Source organism: Elgaria multicarinata, chromosome 8 (genome assembly GCF_023053635.1).
Source record: "Elgaria multicarinata webbii isolate HBS135686 ecotype San Diego chromosome 8, rElgMul1.1.pri, whole genome shotgun sequence".
Classification (NCBI taxonomy): domain Eukaryota; kingdom Metazoa; phylum Chordata; class Lepidosauria; order Squamata; family Anguidae; genus Elgaria; species Elgaria multicarinata.
The window spans coordinates 37,600,324-37,619,997 of NC_086178.1; the positions used below are offsets into that span (position 1 = coordinate 37,600,324).

The window sequence follows — 19,674 nt, forward strand, 5'->3', positions numbered from 1 at the left end:
GTGTTGCTTGTAGGGATTCTTAACAATCTGTTGTTACTTTTGGTGTAAAAATGGGGCACTAATTTCACAAATATTGGGAAATTTTTGAGGAAACAATCCCCATTTACTCCTTCTGGGGTTTTTTTTATCTTTGCCGTTTAAAAATGCCTTAATTGCTCAATAAATAAAAAACGGACACAATCAGCTTTCATTTGGTTGGCTAATGTGAATTAATTGTATTTCATTACTAATTGTAGTATCAACATAGATATGCAAATCTCTTCAGTTTTGCTACCCAATAAGCTAGAAGCTGAAATATTTTGAACACATTTAAGGAGAAAATTGTTCTGCTACAATTTGTAGTTTTCTAATAGCATTATTCAGATGAGAGAAAGAGCAGTTTAAATGTAGACAGCCCTGATTAATGTAATTATGTTGTCCAATTTAATTCACCAGAATCTGCTAAAATGAAGACCACATTAGAGGAAGGTATTATGATTTTGTTCTAGTTGAAATGTTATTATTTTCTTGTTCTTGTTCTTGCTTATGGTGATATGCTAGACAAAAGGTTGTATAGACAATTTAATTTACTAGAGACCTGCTGGTTTGACGTGAATCTGCGTACTGTCCAGTTCAAACATCTAATTGTCAGTCAATAATAAAATTGTGTGGATTACCTCAGATGCTCAAAACACACGAATGTAATGGTTAGATGAGCTTGTTTTTGAAGATTCAGCCACTCATAAACATGCTCAGCTGGGATTTCATCACCACAGATAATCCCAGTGAAGAATGACTTCATTTGTTCATTAATTTTGATGTAGCGAGCGACACAAGACGTTCAGCTCTTTTTTGCATGCACTGTCTCGGTGCATTAAATACAAAAGGTTTCCCCAACAATTCTGCCTCTCCCAAATTAGTTTGCAAGCTAATCTAAAGAAACAACTAAAAATGTATATTCACTGCCTGCTTCTTGAGCACAATGTCACACATGGTGATATTATGGTGCCACTGCAGGGACAATCTGAACCACCCAGGGAGCTTCAGCTATTGAGCAGTATAAAAATGCAATGAACAAATAAATAAAATAAAATAAATCTCTGCAGCGCATGTAGATATGTTGTGACAAAGATATAGATCAGCTGTTTTCTTGTATGTGAAGCTTGAACATGGGAGCTGGCAGGTGGATGCAGGTGTCAAATTTCCATTGCCAACTGTCACAAGTTTTAATTTACTTGTGAGGAGACATCTAGCATAGCTTTCTCCGTTATATGCTAGCTTTTAAAGAGGCCAAAGTAAACGGAAAGTTTGCTTATTTTGTTGTCTCATCCAAGGGTTGCAACATCCTTCTTATTCCAGAACACCTTTGGCCCGTAGGACATAATGGATATACCTCATTTAACAGACAGGAAGAGACCAAACAACCATCAAGTACAATCTGCTGCCATGATGCGGGATCATCCTCACATCTATCCCAGACAGACTAAGGGCCAAATGAGACATTACATGCTCTCGAGTGTGCTAGAGGATGCTGTCCCATTGGCAGTGTTGAAGTAAGATTTAACTGCCAGTCTGGTCAGGTTTTGGACATGGAATTGGAGGGAGCACTCTGTTGTCCGCCTCAGGCAGAAAAATATATTGGGCCAGCCTGTAAACCGCACTGTCTAGGAGAAGATAATGTTCAAATCCTACTGGGCTGATCAGCTAACCACAAATAAAACAAAATTTTAAAATGGAAGGCCACATAGCTCAGTGGTTGAGCACATGCTGCGCATCCAGAAGGTCCCAGGTTCAGTAATGGCATCTTCAGTTAAATGAAGCTAAGAGACCAGAGCAGGAAATAACCCCTGCCTGAGGTGTTTGAGAATGAGGAAAAAGGGGAAATCGTTGACTCTGCCATAGATTTAGACATAGATTCCCTTTAATGCCTTCTAAGACTTCTCAGTTCCTGAATGTACATGCATATTGTTCCATCTCTGGTTTTCTCACAATCAGGCTGACACAGTCTTGACATTATACCGTAACAACAATCTTTTTTATTCAGCCTTCCAGTACTTTCTTTACAGCCATGTGAAATGCTGTTTATTGCCTCTTCTGGTAGCCTGAGAGAATGCAACCTTGACTATTTCTATATATTACACCCCCCTCTTCTTAAACAGACTACCCTTTATTTCTTATCTGAAATAAATAATACTATTTAACTGTCTCTCTCATCCTGGTACATAATTCTTCCAAATCTTTGGCTTTAGCTGCTGATCATATCTGGATTACTGTCTGATTTGCTTGCTGTTCATTCCAGTGAGATTCTTCATTCTCAGCCATCATTTTGTGGGCATTTGTTGTATCTTCCCCTCTGTTTTCTGATTCATGTGGTTCACTCATCAGTTCATATTGTATAATAGATTGTGGCTCTTGGCATTTTTTCTTGGAATTTTTCTCCAAAATTGCTTGTATGTGTGTAATGTTCCTTTTGCTCTTCTCTTCCTATGTATGAATGTTGTGTTCCAGTGACTACTGCTGGTTTCCAATGTCCATTTTGTTGTTAAACCCTTACAGAATTTCCTACCTTCAACGGTTTGAGTGACTTTGCACCGCTGACATAATATACTTTTTGTTTTAGCCTTGAGTTTATTATGTGTTTTTCTGATCTCCCTTTGGATATTTACTTGTGGTTGGAAGACTGGATTTCTGTTGCCTGCTCATTAATAGCTGGGCTAGAGATGCAATTCCCACTATTGGTGTGCTTCTGTAGCTCAGCTAGCTTAATTATACATCTTCATAGGTCTGTATGGTTTTTTCATCTCATTTTTCATAATTTATACGTATTTTCTGTTAGCTCATTCAGCTGTGGGTAGTATGGGCTTGTGAGTGTGTGTTTGGAACTCCACACTTTGGCAAAAGTTGCAAATTCAGCTGATATATATTGTTGCCCATTGTCAGATATAATTTCATCACCTATTCCATGTCTTTCTAGAACTTTGACTATTGTGCCTGCCCTGGTATCTGGTAACTGTACAATCTCCGGATACTGGGTGTAATAGTCCACAGTAAGTAAATAATATCCCCCACCCCCCACCCATATGAACAGATCAGTTCTACTTGGCTACCATGGTTTGTTAGATATGTCTCTCAGTGTCATTGGTTCTTTGGCATTTCCCTTTTGATATTCCAAGCATGTGGAGCACTTGGACACCATATCTTCTATTTGAACACTCATCCCTGGCCAATATAGTATGTCTCGTGCTCATCTTTTGCATAATACTGTGATAAAGTATCCTGTGTGAATCTTCTCTAGCAATACTTGACCTTAATGACTTTGGAATTGCAATTTGTTCTCCTCAAAGTACAAGTCCCTTTTCTATTGTAAATTATTCTTTGCCATCCCAAAAGTTCATTTCCTGTGACTCTTAGGATTTGGTTTTGGGCCAACCATCTTTTATCATCGTAAACAACTTTTGCATAGTGTCATCTTTATCTGTTTCAAGTCTTATTTCCTCTTCTTTCTCCTCTGTTGCTGGAAAGTTCCTGAGTATAATATGTACATGTTCCTCCAGATCTTCTTCCTCTTTGGCATTCTTCCTTTTTGGCTTGTGGTCTGTCTCCACTGTTACTTTCTGCCATGGATGTATTGATGGAATTTCTCACATCCTGCCATGATTGCAAACATTTTTTAAAAATGTGTGCATAATTGCATTGTGAGCGAGATGCATATGAAACAGGTTTCCCTTCTTGAAGTAGTACTCCTATTCAAGACTGTGATGCATCTATCTGTAGTATCACTTCTTTTCTGCATCAAAATGTTGAAGAACTGGCCCTGCAGTTCTTGTTATAAGTTATTTTACATCTTGGATATGAATCCATATGAATCAGGGTGTTTTCTCACATTCAGGTATCAAGAATTAAGTATTAGACATGCATGCTGCAAAACAAAGCTAAATAGTGGTGGAGTAATTTATAAACAAAGGAGATATAGTTCTTTTTAAATTTATACTGCTTTATATAAAACTTTGGGCTCAATCTATAACTTAACTTTGTTTCTTTCAGTGCATGAAATTCAGAATGTGATCTGAATTAAGACTCAGGCCCTTTCTATACCATAGAAGAAGGGAGGATCTCATGATATCCTGATTGTGAGATCCTCCCCTTAGTCCACATGCGGGTGAGACATCCCTGGAGGAAGGAGGGTGTCATGCCCCCACTTTAAAATTTGTGTGTGTGTGTGTGTGTGTGTTTAAAGGCCCGATCCCTGGGAAAATCCTTTCTTGTCCCTCCTTCCTCCTGGGAGTCCTTGTGCATCATTTGGATGCACAGGGACTCGGCTGTGACCAGCTCAGATTTTGGGGCTGGTGTAGAAACAGCCTCACAGTACTAAATGGCAAGAGATCCACTGACTGGGGATGACCGGGAATCAAGATTATAAATTGCACAACGTTTTTATTTTATTTTTTACCTGAGAAGGGGCTCTTATACTGAATTTGAAGCATCTCAGTAAGCATACATTACAAAAGGAAAGTAATACATATATATTGTCATTAAAATCTTGAAATGTATTGGTGATTACTTGGTGGCATCCATTTAGGAACTTCTCTTTGCATAGCTTCAGCTATTGGGTGGTATAAAAATGTAATAAATAAATAAATATTTTAGTAAGGGCATGGCTCTGCATTTTCTCCAGCCATTAACTTCCTCATGTGTTCAACTCCATGTTTGCTTTTCATTTTATTATTTTTTATTTATTATTGCATATATATCCCGCCTTTTTTCCTCCAAGGAACCCAAGGTGGCATACATAATCCTCCTCTCCATTTTATCCTCACAACAACCCTGTGAGGTGGGTTGGGCTGAGAGTGTGTGACTGGCCCAAAGTCACCCAGTGGGTTTCCATGGCTGAGTGGGGACTAGATCCTGGATCTCCCGACACTTTAGCCACTACACCACACTGGCTCTCAATGTGTCTTTTAAATGTGTCTAACTCTTTAGGGGCTGCTGAACACAAATCATTTCATTAGAGAATTTAGGGAGGAAGAGTTGAGCGAACCACACCTCACACAAATGGCCTCCAAAGATTTAACCCTAGAGATGTAAGCTCAAACATTTGCTTTCCGAAAGGGATAGTTTTCTACCATTGAAGAGCCCCCAATTGCTCTACATTCATAGCACATATTTGCCAATTTAGGCAAACTAGTTTCGGAATGTGAACAACAAGAACAAAGATTCCCAAAGTGAGACATTTATAAAGCTTTGTTCAGGAACCAGTAAAAGTACACTTTTATGCTATACACAGTTATGTACATTATTTTCCAACATTAAAAGCACTTATAAAAATGTTCAATAATTTGTATTAATTCCATTGCTGGCTAAATAAACATTCCTGTTGCATTTGTATTATTTCTCTTCTTTAAGGCCAGTTACAAACTGGCATGATTCATTTGTAGTTTAATTTAAACTACAGCTTTCATCAAAATGAAAAGATACTATCAGGAGATCTGATAGGAAGTTGAAATCAGTAGCAAAAAATCTGTTGACAATTACAGAAATGCTTATCATATGGAGTAGCAAAATCTACAAGGATTAGACTATATAAATATTCTGCGTTTTGCTACTTAACTGAAATCAATGTAGACTATGTCACTCCTTATTCCAGTGTTTTTTGTTTGTTTTGGTTTTTTACAAAGAATGTGGATGTATCACTACAGAACCCTAACAGAGTAGTGACAGTCCGAAGCGAGGAAATTTTAAATCCAAGTAGCTGATATTATTTTGCATATTTTACTGATAAACCATCACAGACTGTTAAATCTTCTTACTGTCATAAAAAAATACAATACCATCACAGAAGAGAACAGTTTATTCAGCTTGCCATTATGGTGTCAATGAGTTCTTGCTAATCATCTTTGAGTCTTTGAAATCATGGAAGGTTCAGTGGTGCATTCCCACGTTTTATGTTCCTGATGGAATATCTATAACAACAAACAAACTCCAGATTTGGATTCACCTCCAACTACTCTGTTGGGGTCATTCAGTTCTTCAAAGAGTCCTGTTTCAATAACTTCTTCTTGCCATGGTATCGGGACAGCACCGGTGGAAAATTTCTTGAAGAATTTCTTGTCTTTGTCATCAAATTCAATTCCCCGCACTTCAGAGAAGTCAGCAATGTCTGCGACGTCTTTGGCATAGACAACAGATGGGTCTGGCACAAAGGGAGGATCTATAAGGCCTGCCTCCAGCCTATGGAAGTTTATTGACTTGAAGAAAACGTGTTTCCTGGGATCATCATCATTAGTCCTGTAATAAGAATAAGAGACTGTCATGCAAGAGAAAGCTAGTTCTGAATTGCAAATTTAAACTCAAAGATACATAGATCTTAGGTAAATTTGATGATTGACTTCTTCTTTGCTTTTCTAAGAACTAGAGACATTGGTCAGTCAAAGGACAAAACAGTATTCTAGTTCACAGAGAAGGTTTTACTCAGACTAAAAAAACCCCACCCAAAGCACGTTTATTTGGAAATAGGCCCCATTGGGCATTATCTAATGGGGCCATTGTGCTCCTGCTCATTGTGTTACACCAGCAGGAGTGACCGCTGGCACTACTAGGATTTATATCTTCATAAAGCAAGCCCCCAAATGAGCAGAAATTCTAGATTCGTCAACAACACTCTTTCCGAGTTTAAGATAGTGATAAAGACTAGTCTCTTCCGGCAGGCTTACCTAAACGAATTTTAAACCTAAGAATTTTAAGATGTCCTGATAGTTATTTTAATATTGTATTGGCTTTATATGCTCTTTTAGGTAGTTGTATGCATTTGATTTATATTGTATTGTTGTATTAATGTTGTTCCCTGCCTTGATCCAAAGGGAGAGGCAGGTAAGAAATACATTTATTATTATTACTACTATAATTATTATCATTATTTCTAAAGGTATGTCTATAGTTATACAGTAACTGGGCAAACTTAATGCAAATCAGTATCCTCTTCTGTCCTTTTCTTGTGGGATGGGTCATGCGTTTTCTGTTGTTTGGTCACACTTTGGGACTAATGCAAAGTGCAGCCAACTGTTTCACACCTTGTTGTTGCGCTATATCTTGATAGCATATTGTGATGCTATATTTTTTATGTTTTACCAATGCGCATATACTGCGGAGGACAAGCAGCTGCAGTGGCAGTGAACATCACATACAATAGAGGAGAGCATTGTGCAGTCTCCCCCAACCTTGTGTCCTCCAGGGAGCTGTCTTCATGGTGCTGAGTTGGCACCGCCTCCTTCCTCAACCCCGTGCTTTCCCTCTCCTGGAGCGACATTGGGTAATCCCGACACCAACAAGGAAGTGTGGGGTTTCTGGGCAGCCATCTGGGTCCCAGAGTTGCCCCTGCCCTCCTCCTGGTGGAAGGCAACCAAGTGCTGGTCAACTTCCACTAGGCTCCACCCCCAGGTTGGTCCCAGATTGGCCACAGAGCAGAGCGGAAATCCTGTGTTGATGTTGCTCAGCCAGGGTAAATCCCTGACTTTTTCAAATGGGAGCAATATGGAGAATCCCCCAGTGGCTGTGAAGCTACGCTTGCATCACCTAACTGATGGGACACAGATCCAGATCCACAGCCACTGCAGGGCTTTCCCTGAGTGTAGACAGCCCCAAGGTGTGTTGGACTGGAGCCCCCATGGCAAACCTGGAGGGCTGGTATAATCAGTGCCAGTTCCAGGTTTTTGAAGACCCTTGGGCAAGACACCTTTAATGCTCACCCCTGTGAGTCTACCTTCTCACCGCCACCATCACCAGCTGTTATTGCGCCTCATCCTCTGTCTCATTGCTTGGTTGACAGAGAGCCAGTGAACAAGTAGACAGCGGCATCCACTGCTCCTCCTTCTCACCACCACCATTGTCTGGGCCAAAGCAAGAGGCAGGTGGACAAGCAAGTTGCAACGTGAAGAGGAGGAGCAAATCTAAGGGCCCTTGTCAATTGGCCCATGCTTAGGTGGGGGCCCTTGGCAGGTGACCAACCATGCCTACCTTCCCTTGACTCCAGCCCAGGGTGTAATGTGTGTGTTTGGGGAGGGGAGGGGTGCCCAGTGTTGTTACAAACATGTGTCTATTTTAATCTGGGAGATGTTGCTGAGTATGTATAACATCTCAGAGATGTGGCTACAGGCCAGGGATAAAACAAGAGACCAGAAAAAGTGTGAGCTATTCCGCAGACACTATTCTTGGTTGGCAGGGAAACACCCGGCACAATCACTAATGTCTGGAGAAACTAGGAAGAAAATGAAGCTTCCTGCCCTTTCATCCCTTAATGAAGAGGACGTAACCTGGACTTCATTCAAAAATGCATGAAATTCTCTCAGAACAAGCAGAAGGGAGTAGAAGTGCCTCTGTTTGCAAGGTTTTTGCTATTTGCATTTCCACAAAAACAATCTGATATTATTCAAAGAAATATCAAGCATTACACAATATATCCCGAAGCATGCAATGTTGCACTGTTAGAAAAATATGATTTTCTCTGGACACAGTTCTGTAAAATAAGGTTAAAGTAAGAAGGAGTGCAAATTTCAGTCACAAGTTTCTTGTGATTGTCCAAGTGGTAAAAGTATCAATGCTCAGATCTGATGCAAGTGGAGGGCTATGAAATCTTTGCTCCTTTAATAGTTTGTGCCATGTGTACCCCACAGACCTACAGTTTGGACACCCCACTTGGAAGTCCTATTTGCTGCTTCCCTTTGAGTTCAGTGCCAGCAGGCTGTGGTAGGGAATAAAATTTTAAATAAAACTGAATAGCCATCTACTACTCCCTGCTTTTAGTGACATTTTAGCACCACCTCCAGGTCTTTTCATGCATGTACAAAAGTCACCAGAGGCCATGGAGTCCTTATAAGTTGCAAACAGGAGGGGAGTGTAGCCATAATAGTTTTTAAAACGTGTGGACTGTGAGACCTGTATGTAGGGTCATTGATGGAGCCACACTTGATATGGTTTAAGGCTGCTTGAGAATCACAGACACATTACATAAACAGAGTTCATAATCTGGATATCACCTAGTCTTCCATGAGAGCCAACTTCCATGACAACCAAGGGATAATGGGAGGCTGCACTCCCTGCTTCTAGGGTAAACATCACAGCAGTAGGGAGACCAACCTCGGCCCCATCCAGAGAAGGAACAACTGCAGGTAACTTGTTTTGCCCTTTCGTTCCAGAACCAACACATATAAGAATTTTGAAACTAAGAACTGGTGCCTGAGTTTTGCTTTCTTTCCCCTCTCCCTCCCAATCCCTTTTCTTTTTCATGGAACTTGGCTCTTATAACTGACCAGTTTAATAAGCAAACTTATTTATGCTTTTATCCAGTAAATATACATATTGATGCACATTAGATCATTTAAAAAAGGAATCACAAAGTATTTCTCTCTCTCTCTCCAACATAATACATTTTTATCACTTTTTTAAAAAAGAAAGTGATCAAAACAGTACATACAAGGTTACCCTATTTTTACCCTCCCAACAACCTTGTGAGCTAGGTTAGGCTGAGGGAAAGTGACTTGATCAAGGCCACCTAAAGCTCCATCACACCTACCTCCCCCCACTTTTTGAGTCCGCCGTTTCCCCCTCCTGTTTCTTTAGCGAGCCTAGCACAGGGCACTTTCACATCTATGCGTTGTTGCTCTATTTCAGCTTATGTATCTGTTCACCTGTATTGCTACTGTGCCGGTGAAATCTGCCCTGCCCCCTACATTCTCCTTCCCTCTGCATACAAATTTCTGTGCAAATACAATAGTACAGAAACCTGAAACTGTGTAATTACAGTAAAACAACAAACAATGCTTTCCCCTAAGACCATATTAAACAATATAAGTGAAGAGAAAGTGTTATAACTGGTTTTTGGAGAAGTTTGTGTTCAATGTTGGCAATGGGAAGCCGACATTGTTCTGGTCAGGAAACCTAGACATGCCTGCTCAGGAGTAAGAATCATAGAGTTGAATGGGACCGAGTTCGGGCATGGGTGGCGGGGGCCTTGCTTGCCTTCTCTGTGGGGTGTTCGGACACCCTCTCTCCCTCCCCCTTCATGGTTGAGCAGTTGAGTAGAGAACCACTCTGCCCTCCTCTTTTGTTAGCAAAACTGCCCTTTGACACATACACCCCCAACAAAAAACGGGATGGTCCGATATAGCGCAAGGACAGCAATACATGGGATGCAGGAGCGGCTTTATTGTGCACGGAGGGGGAAAACGGATTTTTCCCGCTTGAAAATAAGATGGAAAAGGGAGGGGAAGAGGTGAGATGAGCGCAGGACAGGGATGACATCATGTACTGCACTGCAAAAACACATACCAGGGATGGCGAGAGTAAGATAAATCACTGGTGTGATGGAGCTCCTAGTGAACTTCTTGGCTGCGTATAGACTTTAACTGAGTTATTCTAAGCCTAATCCCAACAGTTGACCTACTATACTATTGGCAAGTTATCCTGTACCACTGGCCAGGGCTGATGGAAGTTGCAGTCCAATCACACCCAGAGGACTACACATTTCCCCACCACTACATTATACTATACTACTTCTTATTGCCTAAGACCAGCTGTCCCAACTTGGTGCCCTCCAGATCTTTTGGTCTTCAACTCTCATCAGGCCCAGCCAGCATGGCCAATGATCGAGAATGCTGGAAGTTGTAGTCCAAAACAACTGGAGGACAAGAGGTTGGAGAAGGCTGTCTTAGACCAGCCAGCCCTTCCTAGGTTCTAACCTGGGTTCTAGTGGCCCTATTCAATACCAAAAGCAAAATATGTTACACAGAACATGCCCCCCTGCATCCACTGGGGAGCATTGGGGTACAAGTAATAAAGCACAGTAAAATAAATCAACCTTGACAAAAAACACAGATACAATCAAGCAGAGGAGAACAATAACAGATAAACAGCAATTTACATGATGCAGCAAAAGAAAAAGAAAAAGAAATTAATTCAAAAGGTTGGGTAAATAAATAGGCCGTTCTGGTATGCCTACTAAATGACTGTCATTTTGGTATGCCTATTAGATCACTATTCTTATTTAATATCACACACACACACACACACATATGGGTGTAATCCTATGCATATTTATATTATACAAAAAAGTCAAGCAGCTCCTAGTGTGGCCCAACCATTCTGGAGTTTTGTAGGACTTTTTTTCTGTCTAAACATGCAAAGGATTGTGCACTTAACAATTGGATTCCTTGCTTTATATGTAAACACCTTCCCTACCCCAAAGTCTTTGGCTCAGTTTTCTTCTTCACCTCTACAGAAACCTACATGAGGCACATGAGTGATTCCTTACTCATAGTAGTTTGTGGGTGCTTAACATGATGTGGGTGCTTAACATCCTCCCGGGCCTCTCCCATTCCTTGCAACCATTTTAGTGTCTTTTTTTCTAACAAGGGAAGTCTGCAATATTCGTCAATGGCAGCATGAAAATCTAGAAACTCTGTTTACAAAGTTGTTATACTACAGCACTCCCTAGTGGTTGTGTAATGGAATATATGTAAAGGCAGAGGAAGAAAACCCCTGGAAGAAAAATAATGATGATGATGTTGTTGTCCCACACTAGAGGCATTCAAGAGGCATGACTACGAGCTTCCTCAAGCAGAGTAAGTGTAACATTATTGATGGTAATAGAGAATGAAAGATAGGGAGAAGGTTTGGGAGGGAAAACAAGCAATTCTGTCTTTGCCATATTAAGTTTCAAATGATAATGAAGCAACCAAGCTGAGATATCTGAAATACATGCCGAGGTACGATCCTGAACATCAGGAGAAAGTTCCGGAGATGAAAGATATAATTATGTATCATCAGCATACAGATGATATTGGAGGCCATGAGACCGAATAAGATTACCCAAGGACAACATATATAAAGAAAACAACAACGGGCCAAGCACCAAGCCCTGAGGAACCCCAACTGAAAGGGAAAAGGAAGAAGACAAGCGGCCATTAGCCAACACGATGAATGAATGATTCGCTAGATAAGAAGTAAACCAGTTTCAGAGCTTTATCACACCAGCGTTATACTGTGCAATTACGTGAATTGCGTGCAAAGGACTCCAAAGTTTTCCAGCTTATAATCTGTTTTTAATGTGAAGTACTCTGAGGTTTTCCAGTTTATAATCTGCTTTGACTGTGAAGTACTCCTATGCATCCTGCTTTAATTGTACTTCAAAGGCAAAAGACCCAACTTATTTTGGTATTACTTTTGGAGTGAATCATTTGTTTTCCAAGCGGTAACTGGGGGCGCAGGAGCAGGATTTGATATGTTTAAAGAAAAATTAAACAAATGTTTACATCTGCATAAGTTTTAAAGATAAAGACATCAAAATTGGCACAGTAATAGATATTAAGGAGAGCTTTAAGCATACCAAATTTGAATCAGATTGGGTCATCCATTGATTTTTAATGATGTTTTACATTTCCCCCCTTAAACCCATTTCCTGGTATGCAAAGGATCTTAGGAACACTGCTGCCCGGGGTGTGATTTAGCTAGCAACAACAACGACGATGACAGCTAAACGCTGTAGGGGATAATTCGAGGGAAACAGGTACGTGGGATGAAGCTAATAGGCAGAGTCACAAAATCCAAGGTCACAAAGGGAATCCAAAAGAAGATCATGATCAACCGTGTCAAAGGCTGCAGTAAGATCCAGGAGAATAAGAACAGAATAAAGGCCGTTAGACTTGGCAATAAGAAGATCATTGGTAATCTTTGTAAGGGCTGTCTCAGTGGAATGCAAAGGATGAAAGCCAGATTGAAAAGGATCCAGAGCAGAGTTACTAGAAAGAAAATCAATGCAATGAGAGTAAACCACCCGCTCCAGGATCTTTGAAACAAATGGCAACAAGGAGACAGGATGGTAGTTAGAAAGAGAAAGCACATCAAGAGAAGGCTTTTTAAGAATAGGAGAGACCATAGCATGTTTAAAAGAAGAAGGAAATGAACCAGAGGACAAAGAAATAATAATAATATGAAGCAAGGAAGGGAGGATAACAGGAATAATAGTAATAAAGACACGAGAAGGGATTGGATCAAGAGAACAAATGGAAGGCTTTGAAGAGCGCAGTATTCTAGACAGTTCATCAGATGAGACGGAAGAGAATGCAGAAAAAGTTGTAGAGCAGCCTTTCTCAACCTGGGGCGCTCCAGATGTGTTGGACTGCATCTCCCAGAATGCCCCAGCCAGCAGAGCTGGCTGGGGCATTCTGGGAGTTGTAGTCCAACACATCTGGAGCGCCTCAGGTTGAGAAAGGCTGTTGTAGAGAAACTGACAATCGAGGGACAGTAACTGGAAGAGGGGCAGAGACGGCAAGATCAGAGCGAATAGTTTGAATTTTGATATTGAAGAAAGAGGCAAAGTCGTTAGCAGACAGAGGGGTGGTGGGAGATGGTGGACTAGGCTGCAGAAGATAATTGAAAGACACAAAGAGGCGCTGAGGATGCACAGCATTTGACTGGATTAGCAATGAGTAATACTGCTGTTTGGCTAAGGAAATAGCAGAAGAGAAAGAAGAAAGAACAAATTTGTAATGGACAAAGTCCCTAGTCCTATGCCGGAGGTGTTCAGCCGCCCGGGTACAAGAATGAAGATAGCGGATGAAAGAGGTGAGCCAAGGTTGGGGTTGAGAAGGATGAACCTTCCGTGTCAAGGATGGAGCAAAATTGTCAAGAATTGAGGATAAAGAAGAATTAAAGAGAGAGAAAGAGCTGAATCCAAGGAGATGGCAGAAATGACAGAAGGAAGAGAGGAGGCTAAAGATTGAGAAAACGCTCATAATTAATAGTTTGCAAATCACGACAAGAGCGAGAAGCAGGATGTGAGGAAGGAGGATTATGAGTAATCATGAAGGAAACTAGATGATGATCTGACAAAGGAAAGTCAGTAGCAGAAAGGTCCAAGATAGAGCAATTCAAAGTGAAGACCAGTGTCTGAGGGAATATGTGGGTGAAACAGACCAAAGCTTAAGATCAACAGAGGAGGATAACGAGAGAAAACGTAAAGCTGCAGAGTCCTTAGGGTCATCCACATGGATATTAAAATCACTCAAGATAAGGGTAGGAGAATTATCAGAAAGGAAAAAGGTCAGCCATGAATCAAAATCAGAGATAAATTTTGAGAACGGGCCTGGGGGACGATACACAACTGCAACCCGCAGCCGCAGTGGAACGAAAAGCCTCACCACATGTACCTCAAAAGAAGAAAAACAATGTGAAGGTGGAGTAGAAAGAGGCTAGAACTGGCTCAAGCTAGATAATAAAAGAACCATACCACCACCACGACCCTCAGAACGACTAGTGTGAGAAAAAGAGAGTCCTCCAAGAGATAGAGCAGCAGAAATGGCGGTATCATGGGCAAGAAGCCAGGTTTCAGTAAGAGCGAGGAGGTGAAGAGACCTAGAGTTAAATAAGTCATGAATGACAACAGCCTTAGAAGCAATAGACGGACAGTTCCATAAGGAACAAGAAAAAGGCAGCTGAGAAGAGGGGAGACACCGAATGGGAAATAAAGTAGGAGAAACAAAATGAGACCAAGCCATGAGATATGGATAGGAGGAGATAAGAATAGAGAGCAGAAAATGAGGAGAAAGAAATAGTATGAAGCCCGAAAAATAAAACAGGCGGAGTACAACAGCATTAACCCAGAGCTGTTCCAGCCACCACCGTTTGCGACTGATTGCAAAACAAAAACAAGAACAAGAAATCAGACACAGAAATAATCAAACAACTAGGATATATAAAAACAGTCACAGAGCTGAATAATATGCAAACACTGCAGAAGATCATGTCCAGCATCAGAAAGTAGCAGTGACCAGGTCCAAGGCTGGGGGGGTCTAATACCCAGTAGTAGACCTACAGACCCATCTCTGAAAAGAGATAGGGGCATATAAAGTCAGTCAAGAGGTCAGAGAAGAGGGCTGTTTCTTCAAGCCACCGGACTCTTCAGCTTTCTTCACTCTGAATCCTGCACTATCTGTAATAATGACCAACATGTGCCAAGGAGCCAAAGAATCAAGAAGCAGAAGCCTTGCTTTTGCTTCTGCTTCTGTTAAAATTTAGGATCCAGCCCCCTTGGGACAGGGTCCTGTATTTTTGCTTATGTCACTCTGTACAGTGTCATTTACATTGATGGAACAACAGCAACACCTAACATGTATTTTCTTATTGGGCAATCATCTGGGTCAAATTTACGTCAAAGAACACCCCCTTCTATATGAGTGTCCCCCCTGCCCCACATACACCATTTTTTCATGTTGCTAGATTGGTATTTGCTAGGACCACGGCCTTCTCAATAGTGGCCCCAATGATGGTGAATGGTGTCCTCAGTGTTGGAGCCTCAATACTGGCTCTTGCCCAGAACTGACAAATACTTATCAGTTTCATCTAGCCTTTAATAAACTGTTGCTGACTGATTTATTTTCTTGTTTTTCTTGTTCTTATTTTATTTATTTATTTATTTATTTATTTATTTAATTAATTAATAGTTTTATATACTGCTGAATATATTTAAAACATCTCTAAGTGGCTGTTCTTAGCTGTTTTTTTTATTTTATTGTGTTTTTATATTGTAAACCACTTTAGAAATTAATATATAAATATTGTAAAACAAATAAACTAAACTCTTTTTGGCTGAACCTATTAACACAACTTTCTATTTTCTACATCTATCATGTCCACTCCTTTCCTACGAGGAAGAAAGGAAAATCGACTTGTCTAAATGGTTTTCTGTTTATCTCTGCTTAGAGAGCTATTTGTTGTTGCATGGCAATAGTAAAAAAGATAGCTATGCAAAACCCACGTGGGTTGGACCAAGGAGCTGAAATAGTTAATCCCTTGTGACCCTGACTCTTTTGATGCCGCTCTTGACCACAAACAGAACATTTTTAAAGGGTCAGGTGTACAAATTAAAGCTGCCTATGAGGAGCTTTAACTTATGCAACAGGTACTTAAACAGATAACCCAAGGTCTCCGTGACCTTAGCAGAATCTTTAGCTAAGCTTTACATAAGGATGAGCTGTTCTTGAACAATATCTCTAGTAAAGACAGGCTTTCTGCTACCTCCAGTTCACAATAGATAGAAATATTAAGAGCAGGGAGAAAGTCAACCATTTTACACATTGTGTCAATTGTAAAAGAAGAAAACAGACAGACGTGTCATTTATAGCTTCCTATATGTACACTTCAAATGGGTTGGATCCAGAACTTAGTTATATTTAAGAGCAGACCCGTGAAAATAAATGGGACTTAATCATGACTAAATTAAGTTCCATTGACTTCAATGGGTGTACTTTAAGTATGGCTAGGTCAGGATCCAAACCAATACTTCCAGGTACTACCTTCAGTAGATAAAAGAATAGAGATCTTCCTAATGCACTTCCTTGTGCATTATTCCTCCTCTGCAGCTCCACCCATTTCCCTTTGAGACACTCTCAGATAACCCTTTTATTGCTACATGGTGGAAGGGGCTGACTGAGGCAGGGAGTGAAAGCCTGTCAGTAATCACACAGAAGTATCACAACTAGCAAAGAATGCTAAAACAGCATATTTGAGAATATCAACAGCAGCATGAAAAACATCTGCACAAATAAGAATCGCAAGGCAATTCTGGGATCCCTGAGAGGTTAATATAATATAACATTCAGCAAGATGGAGCAGGATGGTACAGGATCAAGAACAGGGAGGCAATAAAACAGTCCTTTTGCGCTTTTGCAGACTTGTTGAGTAATTGGAACAACGGTTCCCATGTAATATACAGGGTGGGGTTGAAAAACAGGGTATATATATATATTCATTCCCTGGGTAGGTTGTTCCCTTTTGCTTTGGAACTCCTTCCCTGTGGAGGCGTGTTTGGACTCATTGCTTGCATCATTCACATGAATGGTGAAGGCAACTGTCCTTTTGCTTCGGGCTTTTTAGGAGTTTGTTATTGTAGCTTCCTGATCTTGTCTATTTCTGTCTTTTAAGATCTGGCATATCTCAGGTTTTTCTTAGAGTGAGATTTCCAGAGGAAGAAGTGGGAGACATCTTAGAGGTTGATGACATCATCTAAGAGGCCCACAAACTTCCATGAGTGGCCAGTCACAGACATGCTATTTATCACTGGAGTAGAGATGCTCTGGGTTGGCAGAAATGGATTTCTCCACCCCTCACATAAAGCATCCTGTCCAGCCTACACAGATGCTACACAGAGGCCAGGGTGGCTTCTAACCCGCCCCACAACCCCTAATACAAGCCACGCATTGTGGGGTGGGTTAAAAGCTACTCCCGCTGTGCCTCACACTGGATTCACACGTGTTGTGGGTAATTAAGCAAATGGTTGTCATGCGCAGGGGTGGGGGAAACAACCTATGCTGTGTAGTTTCCCCTGCTGATCATACGAACCCAGGCACATAGTCAGGAGACCCCACTGAATGGGATGAGCAGTGATGTGGGGGTGGGGAGGGAGGATCTCCAAAAATCAAATGAGGGACTTAATGCAAGCAGAATCCTTCCTCTCATGGAAACAGGATCCCGGATCCAACCTTTATTTATTTATTTAAAAATATTTATGAATTGCTTATATTAAAGGAATGTCTCAGTGAGCTACAAAAATGAATCTTCACACAGAAGGCAAGATTGCCTTCCTGGATAGTTTAACCTTTTGTTCACTGCTTCAGGATCTTTATGGCCAAGAAGTGGCATAAAAGCAAGTTTTTTTAAAAACACACACCCTATTATCTTACTTTTCTTGTGTGCTGCTTCACATTACCTGTAGATTTCATTTAGATTAGAAAGTATTGCCCCATTGGTCACAGAGAATTAGATGTGGATATTAGATGATGATACCTCCGATTGGATCAAATATTCTTTGTGTGCAAGATGTTGCCAGTTTTTACATCTCACAAATCTCTTTTATCTGTTTATTTAAACATTTATAGCCCTTTTGCCCTCTTCTCCCCATATTCAAGACAGTTTAGAACTACAATAATAAAAAAAAATCACAGATACAACTAAATAAACATCAACAAAAATGAGCAATCAAAACTTAACTACCACAGACAACTTGTGCATTTATACCTTGTAGGACACACAATGACATTTTTGGGATGATGTGGAATAAAAAGCAGTAATTAATACCATGAAAGTGGTATATGGAATATCTAATGTACCCCAACATTTATCAGTGCACTTCAGTACCACTATAAAGCAATAGTGTAGTTCTATGTTTCTGGACTGCAGCTCTGAACTTCCCTTATCATTGGCTATACTGGCTAGACCTGAAGGAAATTGCAATCTAAAAATATTTGCATGGCCCTAAATTACCCACCCCTCTCCTAGGAGGATGAGGAGGTAGTGTAACTTACTCAGTACCCTTAAATGTGCGTTTCAAAAGTGAAATTCATAATTGTACTGGATTCCCCAAAACAATTTACAACCTGAACCTATGCCTGTTTCCTCAGACGTAAGCCCTGCTATGTTCACTGGGACATGCTCCCAAGCAAATACGAACAGGATTGCAGCGTTACAGTGCAATCCTAGGTATGTTTACTTGGATGTTTTTAATGCATGTAGTTATACCTATATGGTTTTTCTTTCTTTTCTTTTCTATTCTTACAATCTGTTTTGTTTTGTTGAAATTTACAATAAAAAATTAATACATTAAAAATAACCCATCTACTTGGAAGTAGCTCTTCTTACTCCCAATTAAGAGCTCCATCACACATACTTTTTGTTCCTGGTATGCACCTCTGTTTCATGTGTGTGCATTGTTGCGCTATTTTGCCTTGTTTACCTTTTCATCTGCTTGTGCTTCCTGGTATTGCCACCCCACTCCTCCCATCCTACTTCCCCCTCCAGTTCATTGGTTCTTATGGTTGAAGAACATTCTGATGGGCATGGGTGCCTCCTCCCCCACTCACTGTGGTTTCTCGTCTAAAGTTTAGCAATTTAGCATTTCATTGGCTGGGCACCTTGTACAGCAGGCAAAAAAAGAGGGAAGTTGAAACGGGTGGATGATAGAGCAATCAGAATGGGGTTGAAGCAGTGAAACTCCATTCGACCGACTCGGTGCACTGAAGGAGAGCCGCCACTAGCCTCCTCATTTGTCAGCAAGACTGCCCTTCAACGCACATGCTCCCATAGCACGAGGACAGCAATACACAGGGATGGGAGGGTGGTTTTATCCCCCGTGGAGAAAAAATACCGCACTTTCCCCGCCCTAGAAAAACATGGGAAATGGAGGGGAAGAGGCAAGATGACTGCAAGACAGTGACGATGTTGTGTGAAGGTTGTGGGGCAAAATGGTAAACAAGGCAGGAGGACAGTGCAATGAAATGCTGGTGTGATAGAGCTCTAAGTGTGATTAGGACCACAGAAGTTGAGTGTAATCTTCAACATATTTACTCAGAAGTAAATCTAATTCATTCAATAGGATTCACTCCCCAGTAATTGTGCTTAGGACTACAGTTTTCACACCTGAACAGAGTAGGATGTAACTGTGAGTAAAAGTGTCTTCAGACGGTGGTGGGGGAGTCATATTTCACTACCATTGTTTCCCTCCTCCTTCTGCCCCACAATACTTCCTCTTCTTTCACATGGGGAAGGAAGAGGAAGTAAATAATGACTATGGCCATAGCTAGACCTAAGGTTTATCCCTGGATCATCCAGGGGTCAAACCTGTTCACCTAGGTGACACACAGGGGATCCAGT

At 40.8% G+C, this 19,674-nt stretch overlaps 1 protein-coding gene across 1 annotated transcript in view; it reads right to left on the reverse strand.

Annotated features, from left to right (window-relative positions):
- Positions 1–5,790: 5,790 nt before the first annotated feature.
- The window catches only part of GRK7 (G protein-coupled receptor kinase 7), a 49,304-nt gene continuing 35,420 nt past the window's right edge, over positions 5,791–19,674 (reverse strand). The window contains exon 4 of the mRNA XM_063132163.1: positions 5,791–6,264. Within this exon, the coding sequence (XP_062988233.1) occupies positions 5,940–6,264 (325 nt within the window). The 3' untranslated portion in view covers positions 5,791–5,939. The remainder of the gene's footprint in view (positions 6,265–19,674) is intronic.